The following is a 23436-nucleotide window of genomic DNA, read 5'->3' as shown; positions in this document are numbered from 1 at the left end:
AGTAGTTTGTACTCTAGACTTATGACTAAGTCACGTGGTTTTGTACCTTTCACAATAATATTGTAGTATTTGTGGTCTTAAGAGTAGCTTAAAGCCTACACCTTGTTCCCACTTTTCACGGGGGTATGCATTTCACTCGCGAGATCAGTCAACAATCCCTGTTTTGTCAAGGCAGATATGTGGGACTGATTATTTCAAACTCTTCCAGCTGAGTTGATTTCTACAAAGCTGGGATGTTTTGCAGGTGAGATTTTCATTTGCTTCTCTCTTGTGAATACATTCCACTTTCTTTTCTGAGTATTCCTTTTGTATTTCAGTCAATACGTGGCAGCAAGTAATCAGGAGGCTCTGAAAGGCTGTTTTCTCTTTCCCTCTTCCTCTCAATATCTTCATCTTTTGTGCTTCTGCGGCACCTTTTATATATGGGTTCAGATACATTTTCTGCTTAAGAGCCCATTTAAAGTCCTATGTGGCCTTGGCTATACAAGAATTCTGATGCAGGTCACTGGAAGCAGTGAAACACAAGCTTATCCTATCTTTGTCTTTCTCTCTTCATGGTAATCTGTTTACGTCTCATGTTTCTGAGCTAAAATGAAAACTAACACGGAGAGGCACAAATCTTTATTCACACAAACGTGTGTGAAGCCTCTATTGTAATGATTGTCATTAAGATTAAAAAACACCCACACCGAGGTCCAAGGAACATGCCATGTGGGTCATGCATGGCTTTAAGTGTTCTCAGCACTGTTTGCTCTATGGGGTGGGAAGGAATAAGGAGCTCATCTTAGGTCCAAACTATATGGTACCAGTATAGTTAAGGTCCGTATAGTTAAAGCCATGGTTTTCCCAGTAGTGATGTATGGGAAGAGAGCTGGACCATAAAGAAGGCTGATTGCCGAACAATTGATGCTTTTGAATTATGGTGCTGGAAGAGACTCTTGAGAGTCCCATGGACTGCAAGAAGATCAAACCTCTCCATTCTGAAGGAAATAAGCCCTGAGTGCTCACTGCAAGGACAGATCCTGAAGCTGAGACTCCAGTACTTTGGCCACCTCAGGAGAAGAGAAGATGCCCTGGAAAAGACCCTGATGTTGAGAAAGATGGAGGGCACAAGGAGAAGGGGACAACAGAGGATGAGATGGTTGGATAGTGTTCTCGAAGCTACTAGCATGAGTTTGACCAAACTGCGGGAGGCAGTGGAAGACATGAGTGCCTGGCGTGCTCTGGTCCATGGGGTCACGAAGAGTCGGACATGACTAAACGACTAAACAACAACAATGATTCGTACCAGAGGCATAGGAATGTCAGGTGGTACCCGGTGCGGAAAATTTCTTGTCACCCCCCTCCCACATTGATTTTTATTTTTTTTGCCTGCAAAATTGGTTTTATGTTATTTTCTTACAGAGGAATAATAATAAGTAATAATAATAAAAAAAACTTTTATGTATATCCCACCCTCCCTGGCTGAAGTCGAGCTCATGGCGGCTAACATCAGATACGTAACATTGGTATAAAATCAAACAATAATTAAACTACCTCCTAAAATCATGTCAAAATCAAATTAAAGTCTAATTAGATGACTTTCCGCAGGGTTAGGGTTGGGAACAGTAAGTGCTCCACTGAATTGAAACTTCAGCCTTCACAACATAGGAAAATGGCCAAGTAAACAGCTATTTTTCATGGAGGAGGGTCAAGATATTGACTGATATGCATGAAATTTCATGTATAGCTATATAATCCTTGTGTAGTAAGATAAGACCTTTGCAGCAGGCATTTCCCCCGAAAAAAAGTTTTTTATGAACTGCTCTAGTAGGGCAGTAATTGTCCCTTGATAATTTGTCACCCCCCTTCATAATGGAACCTGGGGCAGACCGCCCCCCCTTCCTACGCCCCTGTATGGTACATGCAAATGTATGTAATGGTGGGGCTGGTAGGCCCTTTTGAATAGAAAAACTGTTGCCAGAGCATGAAATTTGAAATGGAGGAATTGTGGGAAGAGGCCACAACACCTTCCCTACTTCGCATCCCCCCCACCCACACACTCACAGAGTCCAAAATGCAATATGCAGTCAGATTTAAAATATTAGGGGTGCATGTGTGTGCAGAAATTTGGAGTGGGGAAATAACAGGACCTCCCTCCCATCTGCCCCCTCTCTGCTGCTGATCCCAGTCCTTGGAAGTGGCTTATATCGATCAAGATGGTCTTTCATTCTGCAGCTTGTCAGCGTATTTGCATGTAGCCCAAAGTTTTGTCAAGGCCAATAGCTAGCATCGTAAATCCGTTGAGGGAACAGCAAGATCAGGACAGTGTAACATGTCGTTTGGGGCATCCTTTATTTACAGCCATTTACCGGCTTATCATCTTCAACTGGATTTCACCCTCCATGATATCCATCCTCCCATTTGATCGGCCCATTTGACTGGGGCGGCTGCATCAGGTTGCCTTTTAATTGTGGCTCTTCCATCTTAATTTATTTCTCCCGTCCGAAACCTTAGACCGAAGTAATCTCTGCATTCTGCCCTCCATGCATGTTTTGTTTGTAGGGGGTTTGTCGCTCGCTCGACAATTACTCTTGCTCAGATTAGGATGAAACCTGAGCCGAAATGCAGCTCCGTGCCATATCTGTGTGCAGCCACACGGAGCCAGCTTCATTCTTGCCAGTTAATACTAGCACATCCATCACCAGGTGAAGAAATGCTCCCATTTACTGCTGTGACACCTCCGACCTTTTCATATGCCTTTCTCATTTATGCACTCATTTCACAGTTCAGCTGCTCTCTTTGAAGAAAGCGGGATACAAAATGCTCCCGTGCCACGAAGTCCCTTTCAAATCCAGCCCATTACCGAATCAGCAATTATCACTTTCTCCACTGTCTTCCCTAGCAAAGAGCAAGGAAGTTGATGCTCACTCAAGGTGATTAAGACCCAAGATATAGTCAAACCTGGTGCTCAAATGCCACCACATTCAGCTATGCAATTTTAAGGATGCCCCTGAATATCCCACACGTAATAATAATAATAATAATAATAATAATAATAATAATAATAATAATTTTATTATTTATACCCGAGAGGAGAGTCACCATTGGCACTGAGTGTCTCAATGACTTGGGCTATTTCTGGTTAACCATTTTCGAATCGACAGCTCTGCCATATCAATAAAGTAGAAGGACCAGTGGAAAATGATGGCAGTGAATTTTATGTTCTTACCTTGATAGACAGTGCATCAAGAATGACTGCCAAGATTCCATCAGCATGTTAAGGAATAATGCATAGATGTGCATCTAATAAATTTCCAAAAATTCTTAATATTGCTGACACATTTATAAAAATACTGTCTTATTTTTCATCTACTGCTAATGACTGTTTCATCTATGGCTAAATGACCATCTGATTATAGTTAGCTCATGCATGTGCATCAGGTTTTTTTTTAAAATAATAATAATAATAATAATAATAATAATAATAATAATAATAATATATTATTTATATCCCACCCATCTGGCTGGGTTTCCCCTGCACCCTGGGTGGCTCCCAACAGAATATTAAAAACACAATAAAACATCAAACATTAAAAACTTCCCCCAACAGGGCTGCTTTCAGAAGTCTTCTAAAAGTCAGATAGTTGTGGCTTCAACACATCCAGAGAAGTCCTGATTGACCGTCAGGCGTTAAAAGCTTGAAAATGTGCTACCACAGTGCATTTTCACCAAATATCAATCTATAGAGTGTTGTGAGTTTGAAGTTGGTTGCTCTGGATGACCTCCTCGGATCCTTCCCATCACTGACTTTAAGATTTCTGTGAATGAGTCCTCTGTCAGTGTAGGTTCCTGAGGGATACCTGATCAGAGCACTGGAGTTCTTAATAACTGGTGACTGGGAGTGGCCACTGAGGCCATATATCACTGGTCCTGAAAGACCTACATTGGCTCCTACTATGTTTCCAAGCACAATTCAAGATGTTGGTGCTGACCTTTAAAGCCCTAAACAGCCTCGGCCCAGTATACCTGAAGGAACGTCTCTACCCACATCGTTCAGCCTGGACAGAGGTTCGGCTCTGAGGGCCTTCTGGCAGTTCCCTCACTGCAAGATGTGAGGTTACAGGCAACCAGGCAGAGGGCCTTCTCGGCAGTGGCATCCACCCTGTGGAACACCCTCTCACCAGATGTCAAGGAAATCAACAACTATCTGACTTTTAGAAGACATCTGAAGGCAGCCCTGTTTAGGGAAGTTTTTAATGTTTGATCTTTTATTGTGTTTTTAATATCCTGTTGGAAGCCACCCAGAGTGGCTGGGGAGGCCACTGGGAATATAAATAATAAGTTGTTGTTGTTTGTTAGGCTTTGTTAGGGAAATTCATTGTTGATTTTCCATAGTTGGCCCACAAGGACTAGGGAATGGGCAGAGAGACCAGGTGGGATTTTGCTAAGTCTTATTCAGAGGAGACCTATTGAAATTAATGGACCTAACTTAGAGTTGTTCAGTGCCTAACCTTGTATTTCAATGGGTCTGTTCTGAGTAAAACTTAGTTAAATATCATTCATGGTTCAGGCAAAGAGGATGGCTCTTCTCACTGAGGGATGTGGTAATCCATGGAAAGGACTGCATAGGAGGCAGCGAAGAACTTTAGGTGCCTCTAGCAACAGGAGCCACAGAGAGGTTACCCAACTGCATCCAACCAAACAAGGGAGGTTATTGTCCTTAGGGGCGTGTATGACCAAGATGGTACATTCCCTGATTGCTTTATCCATCAAACAATTGATCTGATCCTTTCACTGAGCTAGGATTCCCTAAATATTTCCCCCCCACTATACCATCAGCATTTTAATTATTCATCTAATTTGTCCAACCCTTCGCCCCCTCCCTGCTTTTTTTAGTTTACTAAATTTATCCCACTTTTCCTTGAGACATATTGTCAACTGACCTTTTGCCACTTGTCTTATTTCATTAGGATTGTTACTTATAGCTTTCGCCAACACGACTTTGTCTTGTGCTATTCTGACTTCATTCAGAACGTTATTTCACATCTACCTCACTCATAATATTATTTTCCGCCTCCAAAGCATCATTCCTGAGGTAATGTGTATGTGTTACTTGATTTGCTTTGCACACTCTAAAGTGTTGATAACGTTGATAATAATAATTCCAGTAAAGTAAATGATGTGGTTGATATCACAGCTAGTCTAGTTCACTCAATCCAAACAAATGGGATTTCTTATTCTACAGTATATACAGCCACTCCCAGTATCTAATGTGTAAACTCATCTATAATCTCTTTCTGGCTGTAATCTGATCTTGCACAGACCCTTTATCATTTAATAGCCAAATTTATGTAATCTTCTAGCATGTTTTAAGTATAACTATACTACTTTTCTTTTTATTACAAATCAGCTGCAACTTCTTTTCATTTTTTTATGTAGCATTTTAACAGTGTTCTGTTACAGAGCTTGGAATCTTGGATATTAATGTTTATAAACCCCATATGAATCAATTATACGGCACGTTTTCACTTTTAAGATTGCATTTCCTTTTAATGTCTCCTTCACAAGCTCTTTTACATTTCCATTATTTTTATGTATCTATTTATAGAGATGCCACTCCATAAAGATTTGAGGATCCTTGGTGGTGGGGGGAGTCCTACTATGCCAATACATAGGTAAACAGCCTTATTTATCATGGAACGAGTTAGCTTTCTAAAAATGAAGTGATCTCATAGTGCAGGAAAAACGCTGAGCCGCTCATTGATTGATGTGGGTTCTAAAAATACATTTCCCCCCACTAAACATGCCAAACTTTGAAAGGTTGGCAAGAATCAAAGAAGTCATTCAGAACACAGAGCGAGAGAGCATTGTTGGGTGATTGGAAGTGTTTCTCGCATATTTTATCCTCACCTATGAATGGTTTCCCACTACTTTTTTTTTTTAATCCTTTGGAAATCAGTTCTCATGATTCCTTGGGGCAAGACCAGTATAAGCTAAACAAGCTATAGCTTATGGCCCTACTCTCTTGGCCTCTTGGCAAACCAGAGCAGCGCACAGAAATGCCGTTTACCTTCCCGCCAGAGAGGTACCTATTTATCTACTTGCACTTTGACGTGCTTTCAAACTGCTAGGTTGGCAGGAGCAGGGACCGAGCAACGGCAGCTCACCCCGTCGCAGGGGTTTGAACCACAAACCTTCTGATTGGCAAGTCCTAGGCTGTGTGGCTTAACCCACAGCACCACCTGTGTCCCCAGTCCATAAATTACCATATAGCATATATTCAACACAAAAACCAGTGACAATTTGTTGTTGACAAAGGACCGCTGGACATATAAAGGCCCCCATTATCTTCAGTAACTTAGGGCTTCATCAAACCTAAATCCGGCCCTGGGGAAGACATGTGCTTTAAATGCCAGTTCCCAGCCCATGACGTCCATACATGCTGACCAGGCTTGCATTCCAGTGGAGGTCACTTTGGTGCTGCTAATTAATTGCTTTTCATGGGTTACAAAAGTACATATATTGCCTCTATTTTCAGATCATAAAGTCCTTTCTATAGACCAGTTATATTTGGTGTGATGCTTTAATGTGCAGCGGTTTGACTCCACCTTCAGAGCCACACTCCATAGTCTCTTGAGACAGACGGATGCCAACGATTCCTTCCAACTTAAGATGTTAGGGACTGAAGCTGGAAAGTGTGATATAACAAGCTTCTTTCACCTCCTCCTTATGCCAGGAGGACCATTGATCCCAAGGAAGGAGACATACATGGAAACAGAAGGCACTAGGTTCTATCACTGGCATCTCCAGTTGAATTAGGGAGTAAGGAATCCATGACCTTCTAGATATCGCAAGACTACAACTCTCAGCATCCCTGACCACTGGCAATGCTGGTTGTGACCTATGGAAGCTGGAGTCCATGACATCTGAATAATGACAGGTTCCTCACCACTGAGTTAAGAATCTCAGGTGAAGACAAAAGATCCTGAGGTGCAATTGCAAGTTATTATTGAGAGCTGGACCATAAAGAAGGCTGATCGTTGAAGAATTGATGCTTTTGAATTCTGGTGCTGGAGGAGACTCTTGAGAGTCCCAGGGACTGCAAGAAGATCAAACCTCTCCATTCTGAAGGAAATCAGCCCTGAGTGCTCACTGGAAGGACAGATCCTGAAGCTGAGACTCCAATACTTTGGCCACCTCAGGAGAAGAGAAGACCCCCTGGAAAAGACCCTGATGTTGAGAAAGATGGAGGGCACAAGGAGAAGGGGACGACAGAGGATGAGATGGTTGGATAGTGTTCTCGAAGCTACCAGCATGAGTTTGACCAAACTGCGAGAGGCAGTGGAAGACAGGAGTGCCTGGCGTGCTCTGGTCCATGGGGTCACTAAGAGTCGGACATGACTAAACGACTAAACAACAACAACAACATTGAGCTGAACTGACCAATATTTTGACCCATTCTGCGTGCCAGGTTCACAAGACTCTGGGGTAAGTCTCCTGTTGCAAATTTCTCTGTATTGCCTTTTCCTGTCGTGTTTCTGATGCCAGTTTCCTCACTGGCAACCATGGACTGGATGCTAAAGTTAGATTTGCATTATTATGAGGAAGACGCCACTGAATTCTGCATTTACATATGTTAGCTTATTAAGCTGCTCCGTTGAGCTTGTCACCTTTAACCTTATTCATGTATCGCAGCACTAACGTTAATTTATCCTTATGATGCATTTGGGAGACTGCTGCTTTTAAATGCAGCACCTTGCAATATGAAGGTGTTTTACATTCTGATTACATTGCTTCACTGCAGTATTACGATGGGCGGGGGGGAGAGTAGTCATTGCTTACAATTCCTTTTCATACATAACTGTACTTGGACAAAACCTATTGTGTTTATAATACCCATTTTTTATAAAATCTGTGTGTGTGTGTTTGTGTGTAAGAGAGAGAAAGAGAGTATACATATAAATATAAACACAAAATCTTCTAAAGGGCAGTTCTAATTGGTATCATTCTTAATAATGGGGTCTTCCTGCCAATAGCATTTCACTATGAAGCAGCCTGGTGGACAGTTGCCTATTTCTCCTTCTTGGGCAAGGGTCTTGACTGGGTGTATCCAGGCACTCTGGGAGGAAGAGGAAACGGGTTTTCTAAATCCATTTCAATTGGTGTAGAGGCAGAGGTTCTGGCACAGAAACTGCTTTGGTAACCCTGTACGATGACCTCTGTCAGAAGAGAGGAGAAATGTGTCCCTGTTAATTCTCTCTGACCTCTTAGTTGCTTTCAATACCATCACCCGTGGTATCTTTCTGGAGCAGCTATCCGAATTGTGGGTAGCTTGCTTTGCGGTGGTTCTGGTCCTACTTGGATTATATTGTTTCCAGAGGGTGATGTTGGGGGGTTGCTTTTCAACCCCATGGAGCCTTCAATGTGGAGTTCCTCAGGAGTTTTGGGGTACATTGTCCGCAATATGCTGACGACACACAGCCTCCTTGGACTGAATGAGAGTCAACAACTGAAGTTCAATCCAATTAAGAATGAGGCACTGTTAGTGGCTGGTTCCCTAAACTGGATGGATGGAAAGTTGCCTGCTCTGAGGTTACACTTCCTCTGAAGGAGCGGGTGCATAGCTTGGGGATTCTTCTGGACCCTTTGCTCTCGCTTGAGGCTTCCACCAGCTCTGACTGGTGGCCACGTTGTGCCCCTATCTGGAAATGGATAACCTAACTTCTGTTGTCTGTGTTCTGGCAAACCTCTAGGTTAGATTACTGCAATGCACTGTATGTAGGGTTGCCTCTGGAGATAGTTCGTAAACTTCGGATAGCGCAGAATTTGGTGGCCAGGTTGCTCATCAGCGCAAGATGGTTTGTGCATATTACAGAAGTCCTGGCCCAACTGCAATGGTTGCCAATTCATTTCCTGGCCCAATTCAAAGTACCGGTTTTGACCTATACAACTTTACACCGATATAATGTAGCTGACTCTTGCAATAACAGTAGCTGTATAATACCTTATCTTGCACATAAGTGAATGGGAATAATTTGTGCTCCATTGTTGCATGGAGTGTGGACAGTACAGAAAAGAGTAAATTATTTCTGTTTTAGAATGCAGCTATAAATGCAGGGCAGCCAGAGCCAAGGCAGATAAATGGCCGGGAGAGCTATAGAATGCAGCTTTGTGGAAAATATGATAATAGATTCTGCAACTATAGCCCCCTGTGGAGAAATATACAACCTGAATAATATATTTTTGAGGAAAGAAAAGGTTTTAAATGGGGATATGTTGATACTTGAAAGCCATTGAAGATACAAGTTCTACTATGTGCAAACTCAAGATAAATCAAGATGAACTGGAACTTAAAGTTCTAAAAGCAATGGTTCTACACCACCTCAAAGGCTATAAAAGCACCCAGCAATGCAATATCTCCCTTGAGTATTGATATATTGCAATGAAATTTGATATACACTTTTACATTTTTTTGGTTTCCAGTTCCGTCTTCAGCTTGAACTCCACACCTATATTTAAAAGAAGGGGAAGGAAAATGCAGAAGATACCTCAGTGTGATATCTGCCTTGATGAATGAGCTATCAGAATTAAAGTTGCAGTGAAGTCAGTATAAAAGTTTTCACTTCAACTTTGGATATCACGGCAATCATGCCATTGGGTCAGGAAAACTGTAAAACATTTTAAAACAGAACTTTCCCTTGAACACTGAAAAATACCAGTAAAACTTCCAATGTATATAATTGCAACATAATCAAATGAAAGTCTGACTTCATTCCTCCAGCACCTCCCTGCCTCTATTTTCCAGTGTGGGGAAAATATGCAAAAATCGGTGTAATGTTATTATACAAGATTTAGCCTATACTTTAATTGCCACAGAAATAAAACCTGGTTACCTCTGCATCCTTATTGGTTTTGTGTTGCAACTGTGCCCAACTCTATCAATGAACTTCCAGAAGGCAGTGCATCCATCTTCAGTCACTTGGTTCTCATGCATCAGCTAGTTCTGGCCATTAAGATTTATATACTGATTCGTTCATTAACATAACCAAACGGAAGGCAACTTTTTATTCCATGGACAGAAACTGTTCCAGTGTCTGCAAGTATGAGGCCTGTACTTGCAGGGCTATATATCTGCTGAGAATCTAATATGGTAATATGTATCACTTTCTCAAAGATGCATTTGTACTTTGCACAGCGCTCCTCCGATGTCCTTCCATGACGTCGTCGTCATTGTCAACTCCTAGACACTGGCAAAATTCTATTGTGGCTGAAGGGAGGTATTAATGTTTCAATTTCAGTTCAAATTTCCTGCCAATAACTGAATGGGATTCCCCCTCCCCAAAACTAGCAAATGCCAACACTGCATGACTATTGAGGAGGGGGACAAGCACCTGCACAGAATTGCACCCAACAGATCCATTGAAGGGTTAAATAACACTTGATGCCCCAGCTCTGCATCGGAAACCTTAGTTTAATACTACTTCTTCCTTGCAAAGTGCTCTAAATACTGTATACCAGTTGCATCCGAAGCAGTGCGTTTAACCCTTCCCAGTGTGTTTAACCCTTTCACACCCTGAAACATTTTCCCCAGCCATAACTGTCAACTGTCCCTTATTTGGCGGGAAACTCCCTTATCCCAGTGCCGTGTCCCGCTGCTGTCTCTTATTGATAATGTCCCATTATCAACATGGGCCAACATTCTCCTTTCCCTTCCTCCCCCACAACAAACACTCTGTGAAGTGAGTGAGGCTGAGAGACTTCAGAGAAGTGTGACTGGCCCAAGATCACACAGCAGCTGCATGTGGAGGAGCAGAGACGCGAACCCGGTTCCCCAGATTAGGAGACTACTGCTCTTAACCACTACAGCATTTTCGAGGCTGCCGGTCCCTTATTTTCAAATCTGTAAGTTGACAGCTATGTCCCCAGCTGCTATTGGCTAAACCCTGGTCCCAACCATGGACAGAGTCAAAACACTCAGGGGAGCGCGCGCATGCGCAGTAAGAGGTTGCCGTCCTAAACCTTGCACTCTTCCTATCATGGGGCTCAGCGGACCTTATACTTCCGTATAAACCTGATTAGATTCGGGTTGCAGGTGAACCCTCCTGGGCCCGGCCCCTGATCTCTCCAATATCCTCTCACTCATAAACCGACAGGTGGGGGGGGGACTCTAAACAAGACCCCCAAAGCCACCTCTTTCCCCTTCCCAGCGCCCCGCTCCCTCATCCCAGCAACGAGCCGCGCCTGCCCAGTCCTCCCGCCACTCCGCGCTTCCCAAGAAACACGACAGCTGTTCTGTTCGCAACGTCCCGGCCGCTTCTTTCGCGTGTGTGTTTTTTGCAGGCTGGGCTTGACGTCAGCGCGCCTTTCTCGAGTTGCCGTCGCGGCGGGTTGGGAGTTGGTGAGGCAGAGAGCGAGAGAGAGAGAGCGGACGACGCTGTTGCCTCACTAGAAGCTGCTTCCCGCGCTGCGCTCTCTCCCCCCCCCCCACCCCGCCGCCCCGCGCTGCTGCTCGGTCCGGAAGGCGCCGCTGGTGGCACGCCGCTGCGCCAGAACCCGCGGAGTGGTGCATTTAGCTGACGGCAGAGGAGCGGGAGGAGTTCTCCTCCTCCTGCTCCTCCTCAGAGGGAGCCGAGGCGCCGGCAAGAGGGGAGAGCGGGGCGCGGGATGTCCAGGAGTGAGGCGCTCCCTCCTGAGGAGAAGATTCTCCTCAAGAGAAGATTCGAGCCCTCTAAGTGGGAAGTGGGGGGATAAAGGGGGCTTCTTCCCCCTCCTCCTCCATCACTCCTTCAGCGCTGAACGAAACGGGACCTGTCTTGTGGGGAGCCAACGAAGGAACCCGCTTCTCTCAGAAAAGAAGAAGCCGCTTCTCCAAGAAAGGCGTCCCGCGGCTGGGGGGGAAACACCCTGTGAGGAGCAAAAAGGCGGGATAAGCGCTCGAGAAGCCCCTTTCGTGAGAGGGAATCGCGCGAGGCGCATAGAGAGAGCAGGGGGGAGGCGCAATCGGGGTTGTGCCGCCGAGTGGCCTCTTGGCCAACTGAGGAGAAAGCAGCTCGGGCGCGGGAAGGGGGAGACGAGCGCGCACGTGGCCCCGGAGGAAGGCGAGTGGGTTGAGCGAGCCCGCCCGCCTTCCGCGGCTGCTGCGCGCGCGGCGTCCGGAGGCACTCGCGGAGCGGCGGGCGGCGCCGTCCCTTCCCGCTAGCTGAAGTAAAGCGCCTCAGCCATGGCCCTCAAGGACGGCGGCGGCGGAGGGGTGAGCGGCGGCGGCGGCGGCGCCACCATCCTGCCCATCAGCGACATGGTGTCGTCGTGCTCCTCTCCGTCGGCGCCGGGCTCGGTGGGCGCCTTCCCTGAGGTGGTGGAGCTGAACGTGGGCGGGCAGGTGTACGTGACCAAGCACGCGACGCTGCTGAGCGTGCCGGACAGCACCTTGGCGCGCATGTTCTCGCCGCGGCGGAGCGCCCCGCGGGAGCTGCCCCGGGACAGCCGCGCGCGCTTCTTCATCGACCGCGACGGCTTCCTCTTCAGGTACGTGCTGGATTACCTGCGCGACAAGCAGCTGGCGCTGCCCGAGCACTTCCCGGAGAAGGAGCGGCTGCTCCGCGAAGCCGAGTACTTCCAGCTGGCCGAGCTGGTCAAGCTGCTGTCGCCCAAGGTGGCCAAGCAGAGCTCGCTCAACGACGAGGGCTGCCAGAGCGACCTGGAGGAGGCCAACTCGCCCGGCAGCGGCGAGCTCCTGGTGGCGCAGCAGCAGCGCAGCGCCGGGGAGAAGCGCGCCGGCTTCATCACCGTGGGCTACCGCGGCTCGTACACCACGGTGCGCGAGAACCAGGCCGACGCCAAGTTCCGCCGCGTGGCGCGCATCATGGTGTGCGGCCGCATCGCCCTGGCCAAGGAGATCTTCGGCGAGACGCTCAACGAGAGCCGCGACCCGGACCGCCCGCCCGAGAAGTACACGTCGCGCTTCTACCTGAAGTTCACCTACCTGGAGCAGGCCTTCGACCGCCTCTCCGAAGCCGGCTTCCACATGGTGGCTTGCAACTCCACCGGCACCGCCGCCTTCATCAACCAGTACCGAGAGGACAAGATCTGGAGCAGCTACACCGAGTACATCTTCTACAGTAAGTCCCCGATGCTCTTCCTTCCCCGGTGGTGAGATGCTGAAGGTGGAGGCTTAACGCTTAATAATAATAATTTTATTATTCAGACTTGCCTGGAGAGCTCAGTTGGTTAGCATGGTGCTGATCCCGCCATGTTTGCAGTTTTGATCCCCTTATGGGGCAGCTGCGTTTTCCTGCATTGCAGGGGGTCGGACTAGATGATGCTTAGAGCCCCTTTCAGCTCTACAATTGTTGTTGTTGTTTAGTCATTTAGTCGTGTCCGACTCTTCGTGACCCCATGAACCAGAGCACACCAGGCACTCCTGTCTTCCACTGCCTCCCGCAGTTTGGTCAAACTCATGCGGGTAGCTTTGAGAACACTGTCCGACCATCTCATCCTCTGTCGTCCCCTTTTCCTTGTGCCCTCAAATCTTTCCCAGCATCAGGGTCTTTTCCAGGGAGTCATCTCTTCTCATGAGGTGGCCAAAGCATTGGAGCCTCAGCTTCAGGATCTGTCCTTCCAGTGAGCACTCAGGGCTGATTTCCTTAAGAATGGATAGGTTTGATCTTCTTGCAGTCCATGGGACTCTCAAGTGTCTCTTCCAACACCATAATTCAAAAGCATCAATTCTTCAGCGGTCAGCTTTCTTTATGGTCCAGCTCTCTTCCATACATCACTACTGGGAAAACCATAGCTTTAACACTCCACAATTATATGACTCTATTTATACCTTGCCCATCTGTCTAGGTTTCCCCAGCCACTCCAGGGTTCACAAAAGTGATTTATAAACTTTTTTTTGACGGCTCTGCAGTGAGAGATGGAGCTAAATCGGTCTCTAAACATGTGCAGAGTGCATGTTAGTCTCCCTCCTAAAGGACAAGGGGCAAGGATGGAAGAACAGGGGGAACCTGGCAGCTTTCCATGCAGTCCTGGATTCTCTTTCGAAGAGTTTCCAACCAGATGCTGCTGGGAAGCCCCAAAGCCAGGTTCGATCCCTGACAGTGCTGGGTTTAGTTGCTGGGATATGCAAGTTAGGGTGTTGCTAGTTACTTGAAAATATTTTCTTTATTTCATCACTTCAAAGATGTAGTTGGTCCCTTTTAGAATTCTGCATTAATTTGCCCAGTGCTGCGGGCACTCATGTGTAGAAATGTCTCATTGCAAGGAATCTCATCTTGTAAAGCCCACTTAGGCTCATACATACTGCAGAGGACGAGAAATTTCCATGTGGAAAGTAGCTAAATAAGTTACAACTTACCCATTAACTACCACTGTACCAAGTATACCACAAATCTTTATCCCTATACGTAGTATTTAAATGTGTGTGGCAGGAAAAAGAAGAGCCCCTAAGCCCTCAGTTTCCAATGTGTAATCTATTCCGACTTGAAACAGAACATAGTCCTGGAAACCCAGCCAGATGGGTGGGGTATAAATCATAAAATTATTATTATTATTAACACTTTTTGAACAAATTCATTGAGATTTGCATACCATTTATACATTGGGCACCTGTGCAGTGAAATACCAGTAGGAGGGCAAATTTGACTTTTTCAGGATGAGAAAGCTCTTCCCTGATGAGTTTAAGGACTCCTGACATTGTTTCATCCCAAGGCAGATACATATATTCATGTTCATCACCCAGCAGCTCGCTATTCTTGATAACTCAAAGCCAAATATGTGAACTGTTTTCCTGGGATAGTATTCCTTAACTTGAAACTGGGTGATACAAAAAAGTTCCACATGTGGTGATATATACTATCACTTTGTACCTGAGTGTGTGAATATGCATGTGTGAAGTGGAACTCAACTCGTATTTTTAGTACTCCAAGAAGTTGACTTCTTGATGCAAGTTGTTCTTGATCATTTTACTTAGAACCAGTAACTTAAATCAAGAGGATCAAGTTGAAACTTACTGTGGTGGCACCAAGTCACTATCAGCTTATTAATATGATGGTTGTTGCAGTTGTCAGTCTTTGGAAATGGGTGAATGGGTTCTTAAATTTAAGGTTCTAATATTTTTCCATGCAAAAAGTTTGGAGCTCCCCATCTCTGCCTGTCGAAACTATTTGAAGCCCCCCAAAACCACAGCCTTTCTCGCTTTTTAAAGAAAGGTTTAGAGAGTGATGCTGTTTGACTTTGAAGGTTTCACAGAGTTTGTTGAAGGAAGCTTTGCACAAGATTAAAGCAGGCAATGCTAGAAGTAAGGAAGGGTTTTTAATATTTCATCACTACATTTCCTTCCATTCTCATTAACTACAAAGTAAACAGACTCCATCTGGACACATTTCAGTGGAGGACAGAACAGCAAGAAGAGTCTCAGTTTTCCAAAGGCTACTGAAAAGATAAACCTCAAAAAGAAAAAAAAAAGCAAGAAGCTTCTCAGTAGGAAAAATTCTTTAAATAACTCTCTCTTAGGTTCGGTGTGCATAAGTGTGCTGTACAAACTTCAAGACATTTGGAAATGAAAAAAATAAACTGTAGCTGCATACTGCTAGACGGCATCCTTAAATCTCACAAAGTACATGTTGTGTTGAACGATAAGTAGGAAGTGATTTGAACTAAAGAAAAGCATAACTGGATTCCATATGCGAACGTCTGTTTGGCAGATTTTCCCTTCCCAGGTCTCAGTAAGCTTTAGGTCTTTTAAAAAATGTTTGAAAGGGTTTGAGTTAAGTCCTGTATATGAGAGACAGAGTGGAGTGAGTGTAATTTTTCCTATTCACTGGCTTTTGTGGAGGTGCCTGTGTGTTTATGCTTTTGCAAAGGAGGGAACTACGGATAGAGGAAATTGGAGCACTCTAGTGCAGTGGCTTTGTGACTAGGAAATGACTGCAATTTAGCACTTTTAAACAAATCAAACAAAATATAATGGGAAGTCATTTATGGATTTTCACTGATTGGCATATTAAGCAGCAGCTGAGGACAACTCATGCACCCATTAGGCTTTTTGAAATTGCTGCCTGCTTCCTACCTGTGACCATGTGCAGGAGAAAACATGTTGCAGGTCATTACACATCTCCCCCATTTTTGCAGTGATATTGAAAAGGCTCCTCACATTTCATGTGGCGGCAGCTGCTGGTTGCAGTGATTTAAGGAGACCACCTTGAGCTTGGTGGTCATGCGAATTGACTTTGAGGGCCAAACTAGACACAAAGTTAATTGCATGAATGTAGTTAACATGCACTTTAAAACATTAGTACCTCGGGTTAAGTACTTAATTCGTTCTGGAGGTCTGTTCTTAACCTGAAACTGCTCTTAACCTGAAGACCACTTTAGCTAATGGGGCTCCTGCTGCTGCTGCGCCGCCGGAGTACAATTTCTGTTCTCATCCTGAAGCAAAGTTCTTAACCTGAGGTAATATTTCTGGGTTAGCAGAGCCTGTAACCTGAAGCGTATGTAACCCAAGGTACCACTGTATGTAAACAGCAGTCACAGGGAACTTGAGGTAGCATTGCAACCACAGGGAGTGGACAGGGAGAGTTTAACCCTTTCACGGTTCCCACAAAATACCCCCAGCTGCTACTTGTACTGGAAGGTAAAGGTAAAGGGACCCTTGACCATTAGGTCCAGTCGTGGCCAACTCTGGGGTTGTGGTGCTCATCTTGCTTTATTGGCCAAGGGAGCCGCATACAGCTTCTGGGTCATGTGGCCAGCATGAGTAAGACACTTCTGGTGAAACAGAGCAGCGCAGGGAAGCGCCGTTTACCTTCCTGCTGGAGTGGTACCTATTTATCTACTTGCACATTGACATGCTTTTGAACTGCTAGATTGGCAGGAGCAGGGACTGGGCAATAGGAGCTCACCCCGTTGTGGGGATTTGAACCACTGACCTTCTGATCAGCAAGTCCTAGGCTCTGTGGTTTAACCCACAGCGCCACCGACATCCCTGTATTGGAAGAGAAGCCTCACTTTTTGCCACTTCAGCACTAAGCATACCACTTACAGTCATGCAGCTCACAGCTCATTCCATTCTGCGCCTCTTCACCCTTCTTTTCCTGTCAGTGTCCTCCCTATCCCTATCCCACCCCACTTTTACCTTTCTAGTCTGTGCCCCTCCTTGTGGTTCATTTTGACTTTTAACCTCATTTCTTCCGCTTTGATGTCCCCGGTCAAATCCTGGGCTGCTTTCTGCCCTCCACCTATCTGGTTCCATCTCCTTGATGTCCAAAAGTTTATCTGCAAATATGGACTGCAAACATTAAACAAGCAGACTTTCCCTGGTACCTCCAATTATTATCAGTTTGGCTTGTGTCTCATGAAAACATCTCCAGAGAGGTAGGCCAATGGAAGATGGTGGCATGATGGTGCTATTTGTTTTTTGCCACTTGTTCCCAAAATCTGCATGCTTACAAATCAGTCTCCAAATCTATTATTCCAGCTTTTTTATAGGTGTAAAAATAACTATCAGAATAATCTTTGTGTTTCAGAGTCCTGTTGAACACTGAGAGTGCAATTACTAAGTTTTTTATCAACTTTGACTTCTGCTCTAACATACTATCTAGACTTAATTAATCTCTTCCTTACTACCTCCTGTATCAGGAGCAATATTTACAAGGACTCCTACCTGCCATATTAAGCTACTTGTAAATCCTGGCAAGTCAGAGTCTCTGTGGGTGATTGGTTCTTGCATCTGAGAACTTGGCCAACAGCCTGCCCTGGAGGGAATTGTACTCACTATGAAGGAGTAGGCTGGCAGCCTGGGTTTCCTCCTGGATCCAGCTTTGTAACGGAGGCCCAAGAGATTTCAGTGAGGCTGGTTTACTAGCTTCAGTTAGTACCACAGCTGTAATCATTCCTGAATCAGGAAAGGTTAACCACAGTAATTCAGACATTCGTAACTTCAAGGCTGGATTACTGAAGTGCAGTCTGACTATTATTATTATTATTATTATTATTATTATTATTATTATTATTATTATTATTCCCCGCCCATCTGGCTGGTTTCTCCAGCCACTCTGGGCGGCTTCCAACAGAATATTAAAATACAATAACCTATTAAACATTAAAAGCTTCCCTAAACAGGGCTACCTTCAGATGTCTTCTAAAAGTCTGGTAGTTGTTTTTCTCTTTGACATCTGGTGGGAGGGCGTTCCACAGGGCGGGTGCCACTACTGAGAAGGCCCTCTGCCTGGTTCCCTGTAACTTGGCTTCTCGCAGCGATGGAACCGCCAGGAGGCCCTTGGCGCTGGATCTCAGTGTCCGGGCAGAACGATGGGGGTGGAGACGCACCTTCAGAATGTTCTACTGATTTTATTTATGTTTTGTTGATAATTTATTTTTGTCAGTATTTTTATTCATTTTCAAATTTGTGGCTACTGTTCTATTTACTAAAATGGTTCAGTTTTATTTTGTATAGCGCTTTGAGTTGGGGGCGGTGGTGGTCTGTAAGTCTTTCTAAATAAATAATCAATGGGGAAAGCCCTGCTGGGTAGCTCACTGATATCAGAGACTCTTTTGGTGGGAACATTGGACATAGCCATCTTTGTTGTGGTGCCTTAGCTCTGGGCTACCCTCCCTCAACAGATTGGTCTTATGCTTCTGCTTATGGCATTCTGTTCTGTGCTGGAGACTTAAAAAAATAAAAATCCAACAGGTTTTTGGATATGTGGCTTTGCTGACCCTAATATTACTTTGTGTACCCAGAGAGTCCTTCTGCTGTAATATTTGTATATGTTTGCTTTTTGTTTCTTTGATTATTTTTGTACTTTGGGGTTGTCTTAGACTTGTGAACCACCTTGAGTGTCTCATATTGAGGCAGAAGTTTGGGATAGAAATGGTTTTAATAAATAAAATTCTCCCAGCAACTATAGTGCCTTTGGTTACCACTCTGTGTTTCACGGGCAGTTGTTTTAAACCGAGCCTCTGTCTATGACTAGCAACCTTTTGGATGCTATGCTGGAGTCTGCAGGGGATGGGACAGGACACGTATCTAACACTGAGGCAGCTTACTGAACCAGACTTGCTTAGTTTCTGTTGCAGGCCTGTGTCATGTGCAGTGAAACCATTATCTGAGTTACATGCTCTGTATTAATGTGTCAGTTAAGGACATAAGAAGAGCTTGCTGCCAATGTCCCATCTAATTCAGCATCCCATTCTCACAGTTGTTGACACAGCTCTTCAGCTAATGTGTTTACAAGGTCAGGGTTTCTTTTTTTAATGGTAAGAGGGGTGGTCAAATTCAGTTTGCTTCTCCACAAAAGATTATTTGCACATGGCTGTTAATGTCCTTCTTCATTTGAAAAACCCAGTGGATCTTAATGGAGTTCACATTTAACACGTGAAAGTTTCTTGGGGTATCTGTTCTGCGCTACTGTGCTAAGCTTAGGTTTATTCTTGCAATAAATGCACTAAAAATATAACTTTTTTTTAAAAAAAATGTCCAAATAATGTTGCTTAGTTTTCCACCTGGAGTTACAATTCTCTGCTCCCTCTGCATTGGTGGTTGCGGAAATTGTCACAGCCAAGCAAAAGTATTTTATCATCAGCCCTTTTGGGACATGAGCTCATCATATTCTTTTCTTAATATATACCTATAAAACATATGACACCTGTCCCGAAACTGTTGGAGGGCAGACTGTTAACGTAAATGCATCACTGGAAGAGATGAAATATTTTCTTTCTGAATCTGTTGACTTTATAATACCGCTGAATATCCTGAAGAAGTGAATCACATTGATTATTGGATGTAACTTAAAGTTTGTTTAAAAATTAAAAGAGAAAGTGTCAGGACAGACTTTTCATAAGTCTACCTTTGTCAAACAGTAGCATCAAAACTGTTCTATAATCACAAAGTTTGTTGGTTTTTTATAACCTGATATTAAGGGGCAAACCCTCTGAAGGTGGCCAGCAAAAATATAATCAAATAACCAAAAACAAGTTCAAGTTACCTGCAGACCACTTGTAAAACAAGTTACTTGTGCATGGTTAGAGACAACTGCATTTAAGCAGTATATAAATTATCAAAATAAATAATAAATAATAAATAAAACAGCAGCAATTAAAACATGAAAGCCAGCATAAGGCCAGAAGTCAAATGCCAAATCAAATAAAAGAGTGTTTACAATTCAATTAAAAGTCATTAGTGAGAGTGCCATAAGAACTCCCTCTCCAGGGACCTGTGAGGCCACTACTGAAAAGTCCCTGTCCATGGTACCTGCCAACCTGATAGCTCTTAGCAGAACCTCTGAGTTCATCTCCAGGCCTGTGCTGGAGGCAATCCGTCTGGACCCCAACTATTTAAGGCCATTAAGAACTAAACTAGCAGTTGAAAGTGAGCCCAGAAGCAAACACAGAACCATTGCAACTGGTACATTAGTATCACATAGTTCAAACTCTCATCTGCCACAAGCATCTTGGCTGCTGCAATCTGTACCAGTGGAAGTTTTCAAATTGACTTGCATGATCTAAAGTATTCTAGGAATCTAGCATGGATGTAACCAGAGTGTGTATGACTGAAGCTAATAGTTAATCGTAGGAAGTCCTGAAGATACATATCTGAACTCTGCTCTATCCTCTGCATCTTACTACTTAGGGGAGTTGCTTTCTTACAGTACGGTTTGTGAAAAAAGTATTCAGCTGTTTGGACTGCAATAGCATTCATTCTAGAACAGGAGCCTTCAACTTGTTCAGACCAGGGAGCTTCCCTAACACAAAACATGCAGCGTGGGAACTATTTTGTACCATACTTGTCTCAGGGCTCAGCAACACTTCCACTTGTCTCATGCCTAGAAAGCATGGGTGTGAGTGGTTTTATGCTGGACCCACACTTTCTAGGCATGAAAAAAACCACACTTTAGCTTTAAACAAGGGCACGTGCCAATCCAGACAAAACCTGATTGATGTTCTGATAGAGCTTATGAGGCAAGCAAAGTCTAGATGAGCCCTCAGTTCCTTTGCTCTTTTCTTCTGTTTTTTCTGACTTTCTCCTCTCTCTGTATTCTTTCATTCTCTTTCTTTTATGGCAACTCCCCCTGGGAGGGGGGGGGAAGCGAACATGAAACTCCCCTAGGTTGCATCATGTCCATGTTGTATTCCTGATCCTCTTGTTTAAAACCAGGGTTCTAGACATTCATGGACAGGCTTGCAGGATCTACTTTTTTTACTAGAAGCCAGGTGCAGAACAGTGTTGAAGGAGGCAGAGCCAGATGCAAAATGGCACCTCAACTCATGTATTGAACCATGTGTTCCTTCCAATCAGGGATTCTAACTGCCTAAATTGGGTGGACCAGTTTTGCACGTTATTTACCTAGGGGCTGCCTCTGTCGTGTGTGCAATTTGAATACAAATTGCCTTTCTGAGGGGATAGGCACTGCAGTTAGGGAGTTATGGTGAATGAAAATGGTTTTGAGTCTCCTTGGAAACTACAGTTGTTAGGCACAAAACTACAGATCATCGCCCCTTTTCATTTATATTGTGAGCTTGGGGGAACGTAACATTTTGAATAGGCAACTTGCTCAAGACTGCCTGGCACTTCTGGAAGTCTGAAGCGGCACTGAGGCCTCAGGAGCAGCTTAATTTTGTTTGGGGTGCTTCAATGCATACCTGTTTAGCACCTGGAAGACCCCCAAAATCTCTCTGAAGTGGCTTGATTCAGCTCAGGGGTTTGTATGAGCACAATGCACTTTCTAATGCATATACTTACAGGCCTCACCTAAGGTGACTATAGACAAGTAAAGATGGGGAGGTTGGTTTGTTGATTAAATGTGTGCCAAAATGGGGGCAATAAAGTTTGCCTTGTACTATTCTGTTTTTTTTGTTGGTTGGTCTACTCTTAATTACTGATTCACTCTGTTGCTACGGAGTAAAGCATTAGTTCTACCTAACTCTTTATACAATACTGCAGCATTTTGTAAAAGCTTCTAGTTTTGTTTTATGGTTCATATTTTGACTGTCAAAAGTCAAGTCATATCAATAACATATAGGTTTCCAAATAAATATATGCAACGTTATCCATAAAACAATTAGCATTCTTTTGGGGGGTGAGTTGGAGCATGTTGTTTCCAAATGGTGTTGTTGTTGTTTTTAATTTTAGTGATAGTGTCACCTGTATTCTAGTGGAAAAGTGTGTGCATGTTTACACACTTTAGCTAATGGGGTCTAAACCACTGAGCCTAGGGCTTGCCGATCAGAAGGTCGGCGGTTCAAATCCCCGCGACAGGGTGAGCTCCCGTTGCTTGGTCCCTGCTCCTGCCAACCAAACAGTTTGAAAGCATGTCAAAGTTGAAGTAGATAAATAGGTACCACTCCAGCGGGAAGGTTTCCGTGTGCTGCTCTGGTTCACCAGAAGCAACTTAGTCATGTTGGCCACATGACCTGGAAGCTGTATGCCGGCTCCCTTGGCCAATAAAGCAAGATGAGTGCCGCAACCCCAGAGTCATCCGTGACTGGACCTAACAGTCAGGGGTCCCTTTACCTTTTAACAATATGTCACTATAACAGCACAAAGTCTCATTTCTTGGCTCCAAGCAACAGAAGAACATGGGGCTTCTCTCATCACCCTCTGCCAAAGGGCAATAACTCATTTGACATGACAAGGGTGGTGTTGACCCCATTACTATTCCACTGTTAATACAGTACTGGATACCTTCAGACAGCAATACATTGCCATATGTTTATCACTTCTGTTTTTGCACAGAGCAGGAAGTAACGCTAAATACTATAACTGTTGTCACTACAGTTCAGAAGTGGAAACAAAAGTAAAATTTTAGTGCATCTTTTCAGAATTATCTGCAGGGTAAAATATCATGCACATTCTAAGTGCTGGATTAAAAAAAAAAAGTATTTCAAATACCTAGGTGTCACTATTCCCCCTTTTCAGTTCTGAAAATTACTGTGATTAGGTTTGTTGGAAATACACATCTTTTTCTGGCAATTACAGCTTTTTCACTTAATATGTCCCATGTAGCAATCTTGAAGAGTGCGTCAGAGAAACCTAGTAGATGGAAGCAAGCAGCAAATATTAAATTCTACTGGCTCAAATTCTCAGAATAATATCAAGATATTTAACTTTTTTTAAAAAAAAGTGCTAGAAACTAGTTTTGTTTTCAAATAATGCTAGTGTGGCTACTCAGAGCTTATCCAAAAACATTTGATTGTTGCTTTCAGAGTGACGAAATAACATGGTTAAATGTCACAAAGAGTTTTACATAATTTTCAGGGTAGATATTTCGTTGTGGCACAGCTCTCTTTGAATTAATGAAGGGGTCAAATGCGAGCCCATGGCTGAATACCTGAATTACTCTCCTGAGACACATCTATCTGCCTTATTCTCCACTCGGAAGTGGTTAGGGTTTGAGTTGTGCCCCAAGACAAATGTTTCTATTGACTATGAGATAGAAAATATGTAAAAAAATTAAT

The 23436-nt window shown here is 44.2% G+C and overlaps 1 protein-coding gene across 1 annotated transcript in view; it reads left to right on the top strand.

Annotated features, from left to right (window-relative positions):
• The first annotated feature begins 12182 nt into the window (after positions 1-12182).
• KCTD8 (potassium channel tetramerization domain containing 8) overlaps positions 12183-23436 on the top strand; it is a 54515-nt gene continuing 43261 nt past the window's right edge. The window contains exon 1 of the mRNA XM_081924570.1: positions 12183-13100. Within this exon, the coding sequence (XP_081780696.1) occupies positions 12203-13100 (898 nt within the window). The 5' untranslated portion in view covers positions 12183-12202. The remainder of the gene's footprint in view (positions 13101-23436) is intronic.

This window comes from Podarcis melisellensis (assembly GCF_964234715.1).
Source record: "Podarcis melisellensis genome assembly, chromosome: 9".
NCBI classification, from domain to species: Eukaryota; Metazoa; Chordata; class Lepidosauria; order Squamata; family Lacertidae; genus Podarcis; species Podarcis melisellensis.
This window is presented reverse-complemented; position numbering and strand designations above follow the sequence as displayed.